This window comes from Magnolia sinica, chromosome 16 (genome assembly GCF_029962835.1).
Source record: "Magnolia sinica isolate HGM2019 chromosome 16, MsV1, whole genome shotgun sequence".
NCBI lineage: Eukaryota > Viridiplantae > Streptophyta > Magnoliopsida > Magnoliales > Magnoliaceae > Magnolia > Magnolia sinica.
In genome coordinates this window covers 17,831,883-17,849,772 of record NC_080588.1, presented here as the reverse complement: position 1 = coordinate 17,849,772, position 17,890 = coordinate 17,831,883, and the positions used below count along the sequence as shown (strand labels likewise).

The window sequence follows — 17,890 nt, the reverse complement described above, 5'->3', positions numbered from 1 at the left end:
TGCATCTAATATCCCATACTATATGGGCTGGCGTGGAATAGCAACATCTATTAATGAGAATGTCTCTATCTGGAGCGAGGTGGCAAATTTGAGGGAATAGAAGTTTGAGAGGTTTTTCTCCAATCCATAGATCTTTCCAAAACCGAATCGATGAACCGTTGCCCAACACATAACTACTATTTTCAATGACTGGATATTTGGCTTTAAGAATTCCTTGCCATATATGGGAGGCCTTATAAAACGAAGACTCCCTAGGCCATCAACCTCCCTGGGAAGAACCATATTTTCCTTTAACTATCAAGGCCCATAGAGCGTCCTTTTCAGAAGCAAATCTCCAAGCCCATTTCCCCAACAGCGCTGAATTCATGAGTTTTAGATTCTTAACATTTGCACCTCCCTCCCTGAACACTTTGCACACTTTTTTCCACTCAAGCAAATGAAACTTCTTCTGATTTTCCTTTCCAAACCAGATGAAGTCTCTTCTAATTTTGTCAATACACTTGAGGACCGGCCTTGGACATCTGAACAATGTCATAAAATAGAGGGGGAGGCTGGAGAGAGCTGATTTGATCAAAGTTTGTCGACCACCCAAAGATAAATACCTGCATTTCCAGGAGGCTAGGTATTTTTGAAATTTATTGGTGAACCTATCCCACATGCACTTCGGCGGAGAGCCCACAGAAAGGGGTAGACCAACAAAGAATGTTGGGAAAGTCTCAACATGGCACCCAAGCGAAGCAGCAAAGTTCTGGAGAGAAGGCATAGGGACATTAACTCTAAGTAGCTTCGATTTGCACATGTTGATCCTAAGACCCGAGATTGCTTCAAAACCGCGCAGAGCAGTGAGAAGATTATTGATTTTGTCATCCGAGGCCTCAGAGAAGATAAGAGTATCGTCCGCGAACTGGATGTGAGTGAGGGGGTCCGCCAGGCCCGGCATCTCAATGCCACGGAGGAGGTTATGCTCCTGGCCTCTCTTCAACATTTGGGACAGAGCCTCACCAACTATAAGAAACAGGAAAGGGGAGAGGGGATCTCCCTGCCTCAACCCTCTCGAGCTTTTGAAGAAACGTCTGGGAGACCCATTTAGAATGATGGAAAAATGGGCCGAACCAATGCAAGCAGCGATCCACTCTCTCCATTTGACCCCAAAGCCCATCCGAGCTAGCATGTACAGAAGGAAATCCCAATCAACATGATCATAAGCCGTGGCAATATCAACTCACAGAATATGCCTTGTGACTTAGACTTATGGCACGAGTGAAGAACTTCGTTGGCAATAAGAGCTCTGTCCGTGATCTGTCTGCCTTTAATGAAAGCATTCTGATTCGGCGAGATGAGACTTCCGATAACTTTTGAAAGCCAAGTAGATAAAGACTTTCGCAAGAATTTTATAAGGGCTTCCAATCAGACTGATCGGCCTAAATTCAGCAAAGGAGGAAGCACCCGCCACCTTAGGAATGAGAGAAATGAATGTGGCACCCAGCCCCCTCGATAATCTGCCTCTAGAATAGAATTCCTGGAGGAACAAAAGAACATCATGGCGGATGGAATCCCAGAAAGTATGATAGAAGCTGATTAGAAACCCATAGGACCTGGGGACTTGTCCCCACCCAAAGCATCAACGCCTTAACCTCCTCTTCAGTAAATTGGGATTCCAACAGGTTAGCTTCAGCTTCCTCCAATCTGCTGAAGAAAATGTTATCAAGACCTGGTCGAACCCAATTATCAGACGACAGAAGATCTCTAAAGTGAGATATGGCGAGCTCCTCAATCTCCTTTTTATCCTCAATTCTGTTCCCATTTTCGGATATACTGAGGATGGCCTTAGACCGAGCATGCATATTGGCCATATTATGAAATAACTTAATGTTTTTGTCCCCCTCGACAATCCATTTAACTCTAGATTTAATCCTCCAAGATGCTTCATCTTCCAGGGCTTTGTTCGAGAGATCCTGAATGATGGTAATTTGCCTGGTCAAGAACTCTTTCGTCATCGGGACTCCTTTGGAATCCAAATCCATTCTCTGAAGCTCGGAAAGGAGCACTTCAACTTCAGCGTCTCTCTTTAGGGCTTCCTCTTGATGCCATTCCTTAAGCTTGGATTTGAGAAGTCTGAGTTTGCAGAGCAGTTTATGGCCCGCATAACCCTCCACCTGGAAAGACGACCACCAATCGATAATCTTCTGCCGAAGATCCTCTATCTGAAGCCAAGATGAATTGAACCTAAATGGTTTCAGACCCTAATTGTCTTCCTCCACACTTAGAAGGATAGGGCAGTGATCTGATGTGGTGCGCGGCAGGGCTATTTGCTTTACAGACGGAAAGGTCTCAATCCATTCAGGAGAGACGAGGAATCTATCCAATCGAGATTGAATAGGAGACGCACGGCCATTGGTCTAGGTGAATCTAGCACCCAGAAGCGGCAAATCAATCAACTGTTCACGCTGGATCCATTCGGAGAATCGAATCATAGCAGAGGATGGTCTTCTATTTCTGGAATGGTCCTCCACAAACCGCATGACATTGAAATCACCAACCACGCAAGATGGCCCTGAAAAGAGATGTCTAGCCTGAGTTAACTCGTCCTAGAAATCTGCCCTAAGAGAATCATTGTTAGGCCCGTAAATAACTGACACAAGACATTGAACAAGAGAAAACTTATCTTGAAACGTAGCCGTTAACGAAAATGTGCCTCTGGATGAAGAGATGAGATCCCATTTGGATGATTTCCAAGTGATGAGAATCCCGCCCGAACTCCCCATCGCATCCAGAGATAACCACTTAGCATCATTCACCCTCCGCAGGGTAGCCAACATATTGTCCTTAAGTGAGTAACCTTAGTCTCCTGAAGATACACTACATTAGGATTTTTTCTACTTAGGAAATCTTTGATCAGGCTTCTTTTATACTTGGACCCCACCCCCCCTGACGTTCCAAGAGACTATCTTCATTTGCTCACTACACTTCCCCGGTTACCCTGTCTCCTTAATTTGGACATCGAAGCTGAGATAAACCCTGGACTAGCTTCAAGCCGTTGTAGCTTGCGAGTACTTGGAATCTTGGCCAACTGTTTTCCTGGAGTTGTGCACTTCTTGATAGGTCTGCTTCTGTTTTCTATGCACTGAAATAATGCAATGTAGTCCTCTAGTCTATCTCCAAAAGACAGACCGAGGGACCTCCCCACCTTACCAATGGCTTCTCTTATCCATCGTTTTTCAAACTATGGTCCACTTGACCAGTGGATCAACCAAATTCTTGGGCTAGGGCATCAATATATAGGTGCCTTTCCAATTTTTTTTTAAAGAATAATGAAAATAATTTATTTTTTAAAAAAAAACAAAGAATAACAATACAAGCAACAAACATTGGGACTACAAAGCAGGCAAAACATGTCATGCATGGATCCCAAACAGAATCCAGCCCCTAGGCAAACCCTGGCCCAAGACAACAAATGCGATCCCAACCTAGATGACCTGTCGAGAAGCCCCCTCTTTTGCATGGACATCTGCAATATCATTCGCTTTCATTAGAATGTGATGAAAAGAAATCGGACGGTCTTTCCATAAATCCAACGATTCCAGAATCTTGTCCACCACTCTCCATGGGCATGGACCTGAATTAACCCAAAGGAAGAAATTTTTGGAATTCTCCTCATCGCTGCTGGCATAAAAGTGTACTTCTATTTGCACCGCTTGAAGTATTGCAGTGGTTTCAGCAGCATTCAAGTCTTGAATTCTGATTGACCTAAGAGTGCTATAATTTTTCCATTGTGGTCCCTCACAAAAGCACTTACTCCCTGTGGACCCAGATTTCGCAGCAAACATCTGTTAAATTTTGCTTTAAAATAGCCACACGAAGGGGGCTTCTATTCATCTTGAGGGCCATCTTTTTTCAGGTTCCATTTCATCACCTTCATCTAGTCACAAGGGAAAAGGGGGTGGGGGATCCCCTTTAGAGCGGGGACAGCTCCACTCCACTCAACTATTTCACAACAAATTCAATAGATTTTAGATTCTTTCCTCTAAAAATCATATTTTTTCTTTCCCACCATATACCCCAAAGAATTGCAGAAGCCACCATTTTCCACAAACTCCCTTGCCGAACCCCAAGCACATGCATACCAACCAGCCACTACATCTACAACCAAGCCCAGCATTACCCCTGACATACCACACTCTGCAAAATCAGCGGCCATACTTCCAAGCCACTAGGCAAAAGATAAAGAGGTGGTTTACTGAGTCCTCACTTTCATAGCACATTACAATGTGGTTAGCCATAGCAATGCCTCTCCGTTTTCAATTATCAGGCCTGGGAATTTTACCTAAACATGCCAACCACATGAGTGCCTTAACTTTCAACAGGACAGGAACATACCACAGGTTCTTGAAGCTGACCTGAAAATGCGCCAAATCCATCCTCATAAGAAGAGCAGCACTCGATTTAATTGAAAAAACCCCATCTGCCTCTTTCATCCAGATTCTCGAATCTGTCCTGTCGAGAGGAATGTATATTGCTTCCAATGTCTTCAGAAGACTGGCGAAAGAAACACTCTCCTCATCTCTAAGATTTCTGATGAATACAACGCCCCAAATACTTCTGCCACTAAACTTCTGAAAATAATCTTTCACCTTAGCATCTTTGTCTACTGCCACTGAATAGAAGTCTTCAAAACTTTACTGTTTGTTTCATCAATAAGCATAGTAATGTAAAGGAAATGTGCAATGATTACAAAGTACATTACCTGTCTCCTAACAACATTTGCATTTGCCTGCCAATTCATGTTTCGTTTATCGGTTGTAAATTCTCACTTATGGCATTTTTTCATGAATTTAATGTCAAATCCTCACCAAAATACACTAATGTCGCTGTTTGGATTTGAGAATTTCATGGTAACACCAGGAAATGTGCAATGATTTTAAATTCGTTTACCTATATCCTAAAACCATCTTCATTTGACCGACAATTCCCATGTTTGGTTTGCGGTGGTAAAATTGTAATGATGACACTTTTCCTTTACATTACTAGGGTAATTGGCGAAACAAACAGGTCCTTAGCAAAGATTTTCCACACCGCTGGTCTTTCCAAAAGTGAGTGTTCTTACCATTCCTACCTTGAAAGACATGTTACTGTGGAATGTCAATTGGCCTACGAAACACATCTCTTAACAGCTCAACCTTTCCCCTTTGATGCCCCACATATCCCAACCATTTTTTGCCACCCTATTTTTAGCCATAAGCACTTTAGAAGTGATGGTTCACTATTTTCCATCCCCTACCACCACTTAGACAAAAGGGCATATTTGACTTCTTGATATCTCAAACCTGCATCCCGACAATCCAACGATTTTGCAAACCTCCTTCCATGCAACCAGATGGAATCAGTGATGCTCATCACTATCATTCCAGAGATATCTTTTTTGATGGGAACGTTTGTAAGAATTGCTTTCACCATCGTAAACCTTCAACTAAATGAGAGCATCGAACCTTTCCAAGCGACGAGTTTTTGCTCGACTCTTTCCACCACCTTTTCCCATCATGCTACCCTTCTACCACTAAATGCAATTGGGATTCCTATTGATTGCATGTTGTTTCCTTCAACCCTGCACCTAGTTTTCCAAATATCGGTAATATTATCAATAATATCACCCTAGTGTTCCAAATGCCAGCAATATTATTGGTATCACTAGGCTAGCAATACCAAAATTGATTAAAGTTTAAAATTTTCCAAATATCGTCAATATTTTGAATAATGTTGGTGATAGTTAGTGATATTATCGATATCATGCTATTTTAAGAAAAAATCCTTATAGAAGTTCCCTAGTATCGGCAATACCATCGATAATATTCCCGATACCAGGGAAACATCCGTAAACAGGCAAAAATTGACAGAAAATTGGAAATTTTCCAAAACCCCAAAAAGTCTCCATTTTGAAGGGTTTTTTTTTTTGATTTTTATTCCTTAGGTGATTTTGATGACTCTTTGTTTTTATTAAATCAAAGTTTAGATTTTGGAGAAATCTTTTTTTTATTTATTTTAAAGGTGATACCTTTATTGAAGGAGAAAGGAGAGGAGCAAGAAGGAAAAGGAAACTAAAAAACTACAAAAAAAAAAAAAACAAAAAAAAAAAGAAGAAAGAAAAGAAAAGAAAAAGAAAACTCCTGGAAATGAAGCTAGGCAAAGAAAAGAGCAACAAGGTGAAAAAAAAAAAAACACTAAGGGGGCAATCTCTAAATTAAACAAGCACTCTGGAGAAGACCCTTGTCGAGGAGATAGAGATATTCTTGAAGCAGCGATTGTTCCACTCGTGGCCCAAATAACAGCCAGGAGAAATCTTGACTCAAAATGAAAACGGTTTGAAACTCGAAGGTGACAAAAATCAATAGAAACTTCATTTTTTTTTTTCCAAATGTTAACATGGATTGCAATCGAAATCCTTGTCTATGCATGATTTCCATGCATTGACATGGATTTATGGCGAAAAATTAACATTTAAGTGAAAATGGAAAAAATTGGTGAGATCCTAATTTTTCCAATTTTATTTTGGAAAGTGTATTTTTCACTGTTAATTTATTTGGAATTTTTATATATTAATGAGTGTTGACCAATTTATTGATTGGCTAAAAAATTTATATATTTATTTTATATTGATTTTTTCGACAACGCATGGTTAGGCTCCTATAAAATGAAAACTTATTATGTATACTTGTTTTATATCTTGATTCCTACATGTGTAAGCATGTTTCTTTTATGCCTGCCGAAGAGCTCTTGGCCATATTAATGAACATGCTAGCTTCTTCGACTGAGCTATCTTCGAAAAACATTTTATATTCTGCATACTGCATGTGAGTCACCTTCAGATTTCTACTATCCACTCTCATGCCCTTTATCAGACCCCATCAGTTGTCTTCTAAAGCATATGAGACAGACCAACAATTGTGAATAATAAGGGTGATAATGGATCTCCTTGTCTAATGCCTCGAAAGCTTTTGAAAAAAAAAAAAAAAACCCTTTTGGAGACCCATTGATGTGCATTGAGAACCAAGGAGACCTCACACAAGCACCCATCCACTTGATCCACTTTGAGCCAAAGTCCATACACTTTGGTCCAACAAGAAAACCCGATTTACACTATCTTATGCTTTTTCAATATCAATCTTGAGAAGAAAACTTTTACCCCCACTTTTAACATATTCATCCGTCATCTCGTTAGCAATAAACGGGCCATCCATCACAGATCTACCTGCCACAAAAGCATATTGAGACTCGGAGATTAGACCCAAGATCACCTTGTAAATGCTTCGTATGAGACCGATTGGCCAATAATCTGAAACCACCTCCCCACTGGATTTCTTGGGAATTAGAGCAATTAATGACACCCCAACTGATTTGCTGAGAATTACCGTAGAGTGGAATTCCTTGAACACAAGCATCAAGACTTCTTTGATGATACCCCAACAATGCTGACAAAAGATGATTGGATAGCCATCTGGACCAGGCACCTCGTCAGCTTTCATGAGTAGTGATTTCCCCATCTCTTCTTCCTCAAACTCCTGTTCTAATGGATCTGCTTGATCTTCTGAAATAACATCAAAGATGATATCCCCCAACAGAGGATGGTGAGGAAATTGTTCCACAAAGGAATTTTTGAAATGTGAAATATAACAATTACATATGTCATCCTTGGACGGTAGAATTTCGCCGTCTTTGTTAAATGATGCTATAAGGCCCTTTTTGTATTTACCATCCTGTGGAAGAAAGCTATGCTGCCATCCCCTTTGATCAATCTCTCCTTGGACAATTACTTTAATGGATTTCTTCCCTTTGCAGTGATTCATTCAGCTATTCTGTGACCTCCCCCATTCTTTCTACTTTTTTAGGAGGCAGAGATCTCGCATCCTCTTCTTCTTGCTCCATCATTTCCTTTTTGCCATTTCATCATAGTCTCCTTTACCTCACTAAATGTTTCTTTATGCCAGAACTTTAGATGAACTTTCAGCCAACACAACTTTTCAGAAAATCACCATTCAGCCTTCCTACGCATCAATGGTGATGACCACCACTCTCTGACGAAATCCAAAAATTGTGGATGTTCCAACCACTTCTTTCAAATCTGAAAGGTTTAGGCCCCAAGTTTCCATCTTCATAGATAGGCAAATCAGGTTATGGTCAGACAGTCTTCTCAACAATGCCCTCATGTTCGCTTCTAGAAAGCCATTTCCCACGAAGGCAGCACCAGGAACCTGTCAAGCCTGCACATCACTGGGTCTTCTTGCTTGTTAGACCAAGTGAATTTGGCACCATGCATGGGCATGCCGATCAACTCCCACTCTTCAATAGATTGATTAAAACCCACCATACTTCTAGTAACCATTGAACCTGCTCATCTCCCACCTCGATCTAATGACATTAAGGGCTCGTTTGGCGTCTCTTCTCTAATTCAATAAGAGCTACTCCAATAACCTCCTTTTGTTCTAGCTCTTGTTTTAAATAAGCTTGTTTGATAAAATCACTTTTTCAAGTCCAAAAAAAGCTCTTATTTGAAATAAACACGTTTGGTAAAACCTTCAAATAAGAGCTTTTTTTTAGGGGTAGTTGACCTCATTTTAAAAGATTACAACAACTCTATCATAAGAGCAATCCAAATGGTTGTTTTGGTGGATCTCATCATCGACGAACCATCCCCCAAATGGCAAAAGAACGGATGACTACAATCTTCACATTTTAAGACATTTGGGCCATCCGGTATGTCGTATATTAGATGTGTATCAACCACCATTCTTTGTGTGGGGCCCCACCTTCAATATGGGTCGTTCATCATGTGGACCCACCTTCAATGACCATCATCCATCATGTGGGTCCTACCCAGTGTTCGAGTTGTCGGTGTCGCTACAAGTTTCGCTGGCCGGAGATAAGGATATAATATCGTTATCGCCGATAACCGGAAATGCAGGAAAAAAAGGGGGAAACATGGAGAAAATGGTGGAATTTTTCAATGAAACTTCAGGACATGCCTAAACACATATATTTACATATTTAGGAATGAAAAATTTACAAAAAAGAATACATTAAATTAAAAGTTTTCATTTAATGGGGGCCAAAAAGCATGCGCTGTCCCAATCAGCAAAATATCATTTTTGGAGCTTTCTATTTTTTGCCCAAAGATAGGAGTTGAGTAGAAATTTAAAGAAATTATCCCCATTCAACTGAACCAGGGCTTGCCTGGATGTTATTTTCTGATACAATGATTTCTTTCTACCAAAAGTGTCACAATTGTACAAAATCGGTTACATGCCAAAGGTGGACCACACCATGATGATCAACTGGAATGAAAATCATATCAATCCACTCTTTTGGCTAGCACACATGTACACTAAGTATTCCATCGGCTGCCCATTGATTTTGAAGTTGTGGCCCACCCAAAAATCGGTTCATCTTGATCATCATGGTGTGTCCCACCATTTTTCATGGATCTAATATACTATCAAAGACATGTTTACAGTAAAAAAAGAGGCGAGATGTTCATTGGATGGCCCCAAAAAGTTTTAAATGGTCAATGTTCATTCAACATTGTTTCCTGTAATGTGGTCCACTTAAGATTGGGATATACCTCATTTTTGGTCTCATACTGTAAAATTATCTATAAAAATAGATGAACGGCATGGATGAAACATATACATCATGGTGGGACCCACAGTGCAATGGCTGGTGGCAGGGGAATAGCCAATCCGTTTCCGATCCGCGCGGACGCGGCTTAGATACTGACAGGTTGAGTAGCGGTCGACTACTGAAGTGATGTCACCATGTTCTGTAGGCCCCACTACGATGTATGTGTTGTATCCACACCGTCCATCCATTTTGAGATATCATTTTAGGCCATGAGCGAAAGGATGAGGTAGATAAAAATCTGCACTGGACCCCACCACAGAAAACAGTTCAAGAGTGATTCCTACAGTTGAAACTATCCTAAGGCCGGCCATAACGTTATTTGAAATCCAACCCGTTCAAAAGTTAAAAATGACACGAAAGAAGGGAAAACACGAATATTAGCTTGATCCAAAACTTACGTGGCCCTCCAAATATTTTTCAGCGATAGACATTCAATTCAACTGTTTCTTATGGTGTGGTCCATTTGAACATTGGATATGCCTCAAATTTTTTTTATATAAAGGCCTGAAATTATCTGTTAACGTGTATGGACGGAGTGGATAAAATAAATATTTCATGGTGGGCATTACATGCGGTGGCCGGGCTGCCTTTATACACGCGCGGATTGTTTTCCGTGTAATGCGTTGATATACGCTCACTGCGTTTGTATGTAACTGGTGCGAACTTTTTGGTGGGCCATCATACATGATGGGAGTCTAAAATCTGAACGGTCCATGTGATGAAGCACCCCATGAAACCTGTAAGGCCCAACTTTTACTTTGATCCAAAACTTTGGTGGGCCATGAAAGAAGAAAAATGTTTCATCTATTGATTTGCATTTCTCTTTTCTATAGCCTACCAGAGTTTTAGATCGGTATGAAATTTGCCCCTACGAGGTTTCATGTGATTCCACATCACATGGACCGTCCGGATTACACTCCCATGACACGTGTACAAAGGTGCGCATGTGCGTAGGTGGCTAGTGCGCATGCCTCATCAGGCTGGTAAGAAAAGAAAAGAAAAAAAAATCCCGATATCTATTACGGGTTTTTCTTTACGAAAAGAAAAAAAAAAAACCCCAAAATTTCGTGGAAGAGATATCTCCGCCGAAGAAATAAGATATTTGAAAGAGACTTGATGCAGAAAGGGGATTTTCAAACCTGAAAATCTGAACGGAATGGCACCGGGCGCTGTTGATCGATGCGTTCTTCCGAGCTCCAACTTCCGATCCGATCAACAAGTAGGCGATCTTCTCGATTCCGATATTTTTTCCGAAAGAGGGGTTTTCTTATTTCTAATATTTTTTTTCGATTTTTTCAAAGAGGGGTTTTCTTACGGATTTATGAGTTGTTGGCCATAGTTTTCCCGTGATAGGGATCGTGGTTGGTAGCTACAGTGCGAAAATCTCAATATTATCGGCGATAATCTAAGATTTTCGCTGATATCTCCGATTTTTCACCAATATCTGCGATATTTCGCCGATAATCCAAAGAGAAACGAAATAAGGGGGTTTCGGTATCGCAAGACTAGCGATACCGATATTATCGGCGATATTTCGATAATATCGCCGACAACTTGAACACTAGTCCTACCTTTGATGTGGATTGCCCATCAAATGGGACCCACTTGATGTGCATGTTCTGTCATGTTGGGCCACACTCTGATGCTGGTCATTTATCATGTGGGGCCCACCTTTGATGTGAACTGTTCATTACATGGGCCCACCTTGATGTGGGGCCCCACGTTCAATATGAGTCGTTCATCATGAGGGGCCCACCTTTGATGTGGGCGATCTATCATGCGGACCCCACATTTTTTGTGGATCATTTATCATGTGGGGCACACTTGACGTGGATAGTCCATCATGTGGGACCCACCTTTGATGTCCACCATCCATCATGTAAGGCCTAACCGTCAATATGGCTCATTCATCATGTGGGCCCACCTTTAATGTCAACCTTCCATCATGTTGTCCCACATTCAATGTCCACTATCTATCATGTGGGTCCCACTTTTGATGTGAACCATCCATCAGGTAGGGCCTGTTTGATGTGGATCATCCATCATGTGGGGCCACACTTTGATGCAGGCTATCCATCATGTGGGGCTCACCTTTGATGTGACCGCGCATTATGTGGGCCCACCTTTGATGTGGACCATTCATCATGTGGGCCTACCTTGAAGAGATTGTAAAGAGAAGAGAAGAGGATAAGATAGGAATTAGTTGGAAAGTTTAAGGACAAATTTGTCCAAAAATTAGTCCAAAATGTCTACCGCCTAAGCCAAATAAGCTCCGTTTAAAAAAGTAACCCTCCCCAACTTATAAAATCGGAGCTTATTTGCTACGTTCTAAACAAATAAGCACTCTGATTGGACTTTTACCAAACAGTCTAAAAGTTATTATTATTATTTTTTTTTAAAAAAAAGAAGTAAGCCAACAAGCTCTTATTTGTAGAGATGCCAAACGCCCCCTAAATCCCCTCCTAGACTTTGGGGAGCCCTCCACCTATTCTGCACCCTACCCAGGTTAGCCCAAAGCTCTGGCCTCAGTGACGCAGCCAATTCAAACAAAACAGATAAGGACCAACGTGCAGCCAGTGTGTCCACTTTTTTCATTAACTTGTCACCCCCACACCACCAAAATGCCCACAGACCTGCCGACTGAACTAATCCAATCCCACTCACATCACTGATTACCCCACAACTCCAGCACCAACATAGCATCAATATCCTCTTTTTTGTTTTTCCCTAGAACAATGAGGATATCAACGTTTTTAACCCTAATCAGATCTCTCACTGCCCTTTCTTATCTATACTACCCAAACCTCTCAAATTCCTTCAAAGGATAATCATTTGGACAACAGGCACCTCCCCGACTCCCCACCCTCCCCAATGTGCTTAAGATCATAATTGATACTGCATCTAATCTTTGGTAACTCCCATAGAGCCCTTGGTTTCTTTGGAGTCGGCTTCAAAGATGAAGACTGGCATTCTTTTTTTCTTTCCTCAATTCTTTTAAGGATCACCTTAATCACCTTGAAGTTGTCTTCTCCACCATACCCACCCGTTGCTCTTTTGCTAACTTGAGTCTCCCATCTCCTCCCCTGAATTTAATGGTCTAGGATCACATGGGATCATCCCCCACCCAAAAAATTCTACCCCTTCCCTACTTCCTCTGCTTCTATTGTGATATGGCCTGCCTTTGCCTCCATTTCCCCCACCCAACTTTCATCTCCTTCTACTAGCACTACTGAATCCCAACTGTCTCCCCTCAGCTCCAGGACCCCCATCCCTTTAGATCTTAAAACACCATCCCCTTTCTGCTAAGCCGACTCTACCTATATCACCAAATCCTCATTAATTTCCTGAAGAACCTGCCCAGAACTGCCTCCTTCCTTTTGACGAAGAGACTCCAGCCATCCAGGATCTGGAGAGAGATCCCTCTAGGTGTAGCCATGAACCTGTGGGAGCTGGGCTGGATTCAGAAATGCAGTTGCTGTTGATACAGGAGCCTAAATGCATAGCTGGGTGTTGACATAATTGTCAGATGTCAAGCATATATTATCGGACAGTCCCTCGATATCCTGAATAATGTCAACATTCCTGTCGATATCAACATCTCCACTATCACATTACCCGTAAAGGCATCATGCACCGGACACATGTCGTCTATCTCCTTTCCCTCCTTTCTTGTCCTACCATCAAGCAGTCGAGATAGAGCAACATCACCCCCTTTTGCTGCCATCTGGCTACTATTGGAATTTGATATTTGAACTGGACTTGAAAGCCTTTGGCATCTGTTGCTGAGGTGTCTGTCGCATGACTCATGCATGCCACATGTGACTGATTGCTCACTTCTGTCCCCTACGATCTGGTAGTTCGAGAGGCACCGGAGATTTTGCACCTACATCCTCTCCGGCCTGGCTTTCCCCACCACCTCATTCTTGGAGAGCTTATCTCTGACTGCTATCCTCCTCTTTAGATAACTAGCCCTGACTCTAGATTGGAGCTCCTGATTGCTACTAACAGCCTTTCCCTGGGGTTTGCCTAGATCTTCTTCCTAGTTAATAAATTTCAGAGGGATTGAGAATTAATAAGAGACATCCAAATATCTATATATATATATATATATATATATATATATATATATATATATATATATATATATAAAGAAGAAGAAGAAAGAAAAAGAAAAGGAAAAACTTTGGTTTCATAGTAGCCAACATACTACATTCTAGAGTAGTCCATAACTTTTTAACACTTTCAGATGGGAAGGTCCCCACCACACACTTTCAGATGGACTCTCACCATAGGTCTCATAGTTGATTCTTCTTTCCATGATCACCTGCTTCCCTTGCTGTCTTCCTTTACTGTAAATTGAGCCACCTCATGGGAGAGCTGACCTGCATCTTGATCTACCACCGCATCTTTAAATTATTTGGATTTTTTTTTTTTCCGATGATCGATCTATCCTCTGTGCTATTTGAATCGAACTCGTGCTCCCTGTTTTCTTCTCCTGGTCTCCTACCATCTTCTTTCTTCTCTCTTCCTTCATCCTCTTCATCACTCCCGGACTGTACTTCGCCCTCTGCACCAATATTCTATAGTGTGAAAATCCCTTCCATCCAGCTGCAATACCGCCACTTCTACTTCTCCCATCTTGTCCATTCTTACAAAAGTAAAACTGTATTCCAAAGTTCCTTTCCATTGCAGATTGAAGACGTCCATCATCTTCCCATATCCCTTAAACACCTTACGCAAATCTGTTTCCTCCCACTCTGGAAAGTTTTTGACAGGAATAGTTGAAATTCCCTTATCCAAAAAGGTGATCTTTCTCACTCCTTCTGACCAGTTTAGAAGTTCCCTTCTTCGGATGATCAGTTTTATTCAATATTGGACTGGAACTGACTGTCTTTTTCAATTCTACTAAAGTAGAGAAAGTGTACTTATGTGGGTGGGGAAGGGTGCTTAACCCCTTCCTCATAACCAGGCCCTTGCCCGGAAATCTTTAATCTCAAAGTAGTCTTGGAGTTAATTTGCTGAGAATTTTGAGAGATTTATTCTACTCGATTTTCTAAAAGTTTCAGGCCAAGGAAGGTTTTCTAACCAACTTTCAATCTTCACCATTTGCTGGTAGGGCGACTCCTTTCAACACACCCACCTTTGGTAGAGTGGCTGGTTTTTTCATGCTGTCAAAATCACCCACCATAGGTTTTGGTTACAATTTCACTCAAATATGTGCATAGGCATTCACTTAAAGGTATTCAATAATGGTAAATGTGGCTGTAATTAGAGCTGGGCATCGGTCCGAATCGGATCGGATTGGATTGGGTCCAACTCGACCCGATCCGAAGTTTCAATGACCTGACCCGAACTCAATCCGATCCGGTATTGAGTCCAGGTCACCTGACTCGGACCGATCCGATGCATGGTTGGCCTGACCCGAACCGAGTCCGACTCAGTCAGGGAAATCGAGTCAGATCGGGTTTGGTAGGATTCAGATCGTATTAACTTGTCACCCCCACACCACCAAAATGCCCACAGACCTGCCGACTGAACTAATCCAATCCCACTTGCATCACTGATTACCCCACAACTCCAGCACCAACATAGCATCAATATCCTCTTTTTTGTTTTTCCCTAGAACAATGAGGATATCAACGTTTTTAACCCTAATCAGATCTCTCACTGCCCTTTCTTATCTATACTACCCAAACCTCTCAAATTCCTTCAAAGGATAATCATTTGGACAACAGGCACCTGCCCGACTCCCCACCCTCCCCAATGTGCTTAAGATCATAATTGATACTGCATCTAATCTTTGGTAACTCCCATAGAGCCCTTGGTTTCTTTGGAGTCGGCTTCAAAGATGAAGACTGGCATTCTTTTTTTCTTTCCTCAATTCTTTTAAGGATCACCTTAATCACCTTGAAGTTGTCTTCTCCACCATACCCACCCGTTGCTCTTTTGCTAACTTGAGTCTCCCATCTCCTTCCCTGAATTTAATGGTCTAGGATCACATGGGATCATCCCCCACCCAAAAAATTCTACCCCTTCCCTACTTCCTCCGCTTCTATTGTGATATGGCCTGCCTTTGCCTCCATTTCCCCCACCCAACTTTCATCTCCTTCTACTAGCACTACTGAATCCCAACTGTCTCCCCTCAGCTCCAGGACCCCCATCCCTTTAGATCTTAAAACACCATCCCCTTTCTGCTAAGCCGACTCTACCTATATCACCAAATCCTCATTAATTTCCTGAAGAACCTGCCCAGAACTGCCTCCTTCCTTTTGACGAAGAGACTCCAGCCATCCAGGATCTGGAGAGAGATCCCTCTAGGTGTAGCCATGAACCTGTGGGAGCTGGGCTGGATTCAGAAATGCAGTTGCTGTTGATACAGGAGCCTAAATGCATAGCTGGGTGTTGATATAATTGTCAGATGTCAAGCATATATTATCGGACAGCCCCTCGATATCCTGAATAATGTCAACATTCCTGTCGATATCAACATCTCCACTATCACATTACCCGTAAAGGCATCATGCACCGGACACACGTCGTCTATCTCCTTTCCCTCCTTTCTTGTCCTACCATCAAGCAGTCGAGATAGAGCAACATCACCCCCTTTTGCTGCCATCTGGCTACTATTGGAATTTGATATTTGAACTGGACTTGAAAACCTTTGGCATCTGTTGCTGAGGTGTCTGTCGCATGACTCATGCATGCCACATGTGACTGAATGCTCACTTCTGTCCCCTACGATCTGGTAGTTCGAGAGGCACCGGAGATTTTGCACCTACATCCTCTCCGGCCTGGCTTTCCCCACCACCTCATTCTTGGAGAGCTTATCTCTGACTGCTATCCTCCTCTTTAGATAACTAGCCCTGACTCTAGATTGGAGCTCCTGATTGCTACTAACAGCCTTTCCCTGGGGTTTGCCTAGATCTTCTTCCTAGTTAATAAATTTCATGCCGCCCCTGCTGCAGCCGCTACGCTATGGGCGCTATTTGAAACACTGATATATATATATATATATATATAAAGAAGAAGAAGAAAGAAAAAGAAAAGGAAAAACTTTGGTTTCATAGTAGCCAACATACTACATTCTCGTCTTCGTACGCCACGTACCTAGCCAGCTAGCCTAGGCTACAGCAGTAGTTGGTGTGTGATACTGATGGAAACAGATTGGCTACTCCCTGTGTTCGGTGATCCGTGGGCCCCACCATGATGTATGTATTTCATCGATGCCGTTCATCCATTTTTATAGATCATTTTAAGGCTTGATACAAAATATTAGAGGGATAAAAATCTCAGGTGGACCACACCACAGGAAAACAATAATGATTGGATATCCTCCATTAAAATCCTCCTCAGTCTCTGGATCGGGTCAGATCTGATCGGATCGGATCCATTCGGATCGGAGCGGTCCGGATTGACCACGATCCAATCCTGATCCGAAAATCATTCGGATCTGAAATACCTAACTCGATCCACACCGATCTAGGCCGTCGGTTCGGTTAAGATCGGGTCGGATACACCCGATCGGATCTGTTTTGCCTAGCTCTAGCTGTAATGGCTAGCTTTATGGCCGTTACGGTCTTGTAACAGTCAAATTTTTTTTTTTTTTTAATTTTTTTTGAAAGAAATAAAATAAATTGGCTCTATAATGGAACAAGCCTTTTTTTTTTTTCGAGAACAGGCATTACAGCCCTGTATCGCATAATGGCCATTACGTAATCATTTTTTAATATCATGATTCTCTTACAACACCCATAGATGGTGGGGGATGTTTGTTACACTTTCAGTTTTACCAGTTGGCATGCTTGAGCTGTGTTAATATTTATAATGTATAAATTATACACTAATATATATATATAGTGAATTGGGTTTTTATAAGTTCCTTTGTATCCATGTCTAGATGGACACGTGTGTCAGTGTCCATGTTACATAGCATGGGGTGATATAGTTTGAAGGATTCGTACATGGCTTCCTCTTCAATGTTGTAACTTCGTTGTGCAGGATAAACAATGCGATATCTGTGGGGACTGTAGCTTTGCTGAGGCTATTGCTACTTGTTCTCAGTGCAATCAAGTTCATGAGCATATGTATGGCCCCTCTAATTTCCTTATTCATTTTTTAAAAATTCCTTTTGTAATTTACCTCGTCATATTTTTCATTGCTAATGCTGCAATAATGTATGAAGTCATTGATCAAATAGAAAAAGCATGTGACTCCATATCAT

At 41.7% G+C, this 17,890-nt stretch overlaps 1 protein-coding gene across 2 annotated transcripts in view; it reads left to right on the top strand.

Moving 5' to 3' along the window:
* Nucleotides 1-17,890, top strand: part of LOC131228522 (uncharacterized) — a 77,504-nt gene that overhangs the window by 9,575 nt on the left and 50,039 nt on the right. The window contains exon 2 of one of the 2 annotated variants that reach the window (XM_058224219.1): nucleotides 17,668-17,753. The exons of the other annotated variant lie outside the window; for it this stretch is intronic. Coding sequence (XP_058080202.1) covers nucleotides 17,668-17,753 — 86 coding nt within the window. The remainder of the gene's footprint in view (nucleotides 1-17,667; nucleotides 17,754-17,890) is intronic. 2 annotated transcript variants of the gene reach the window in all.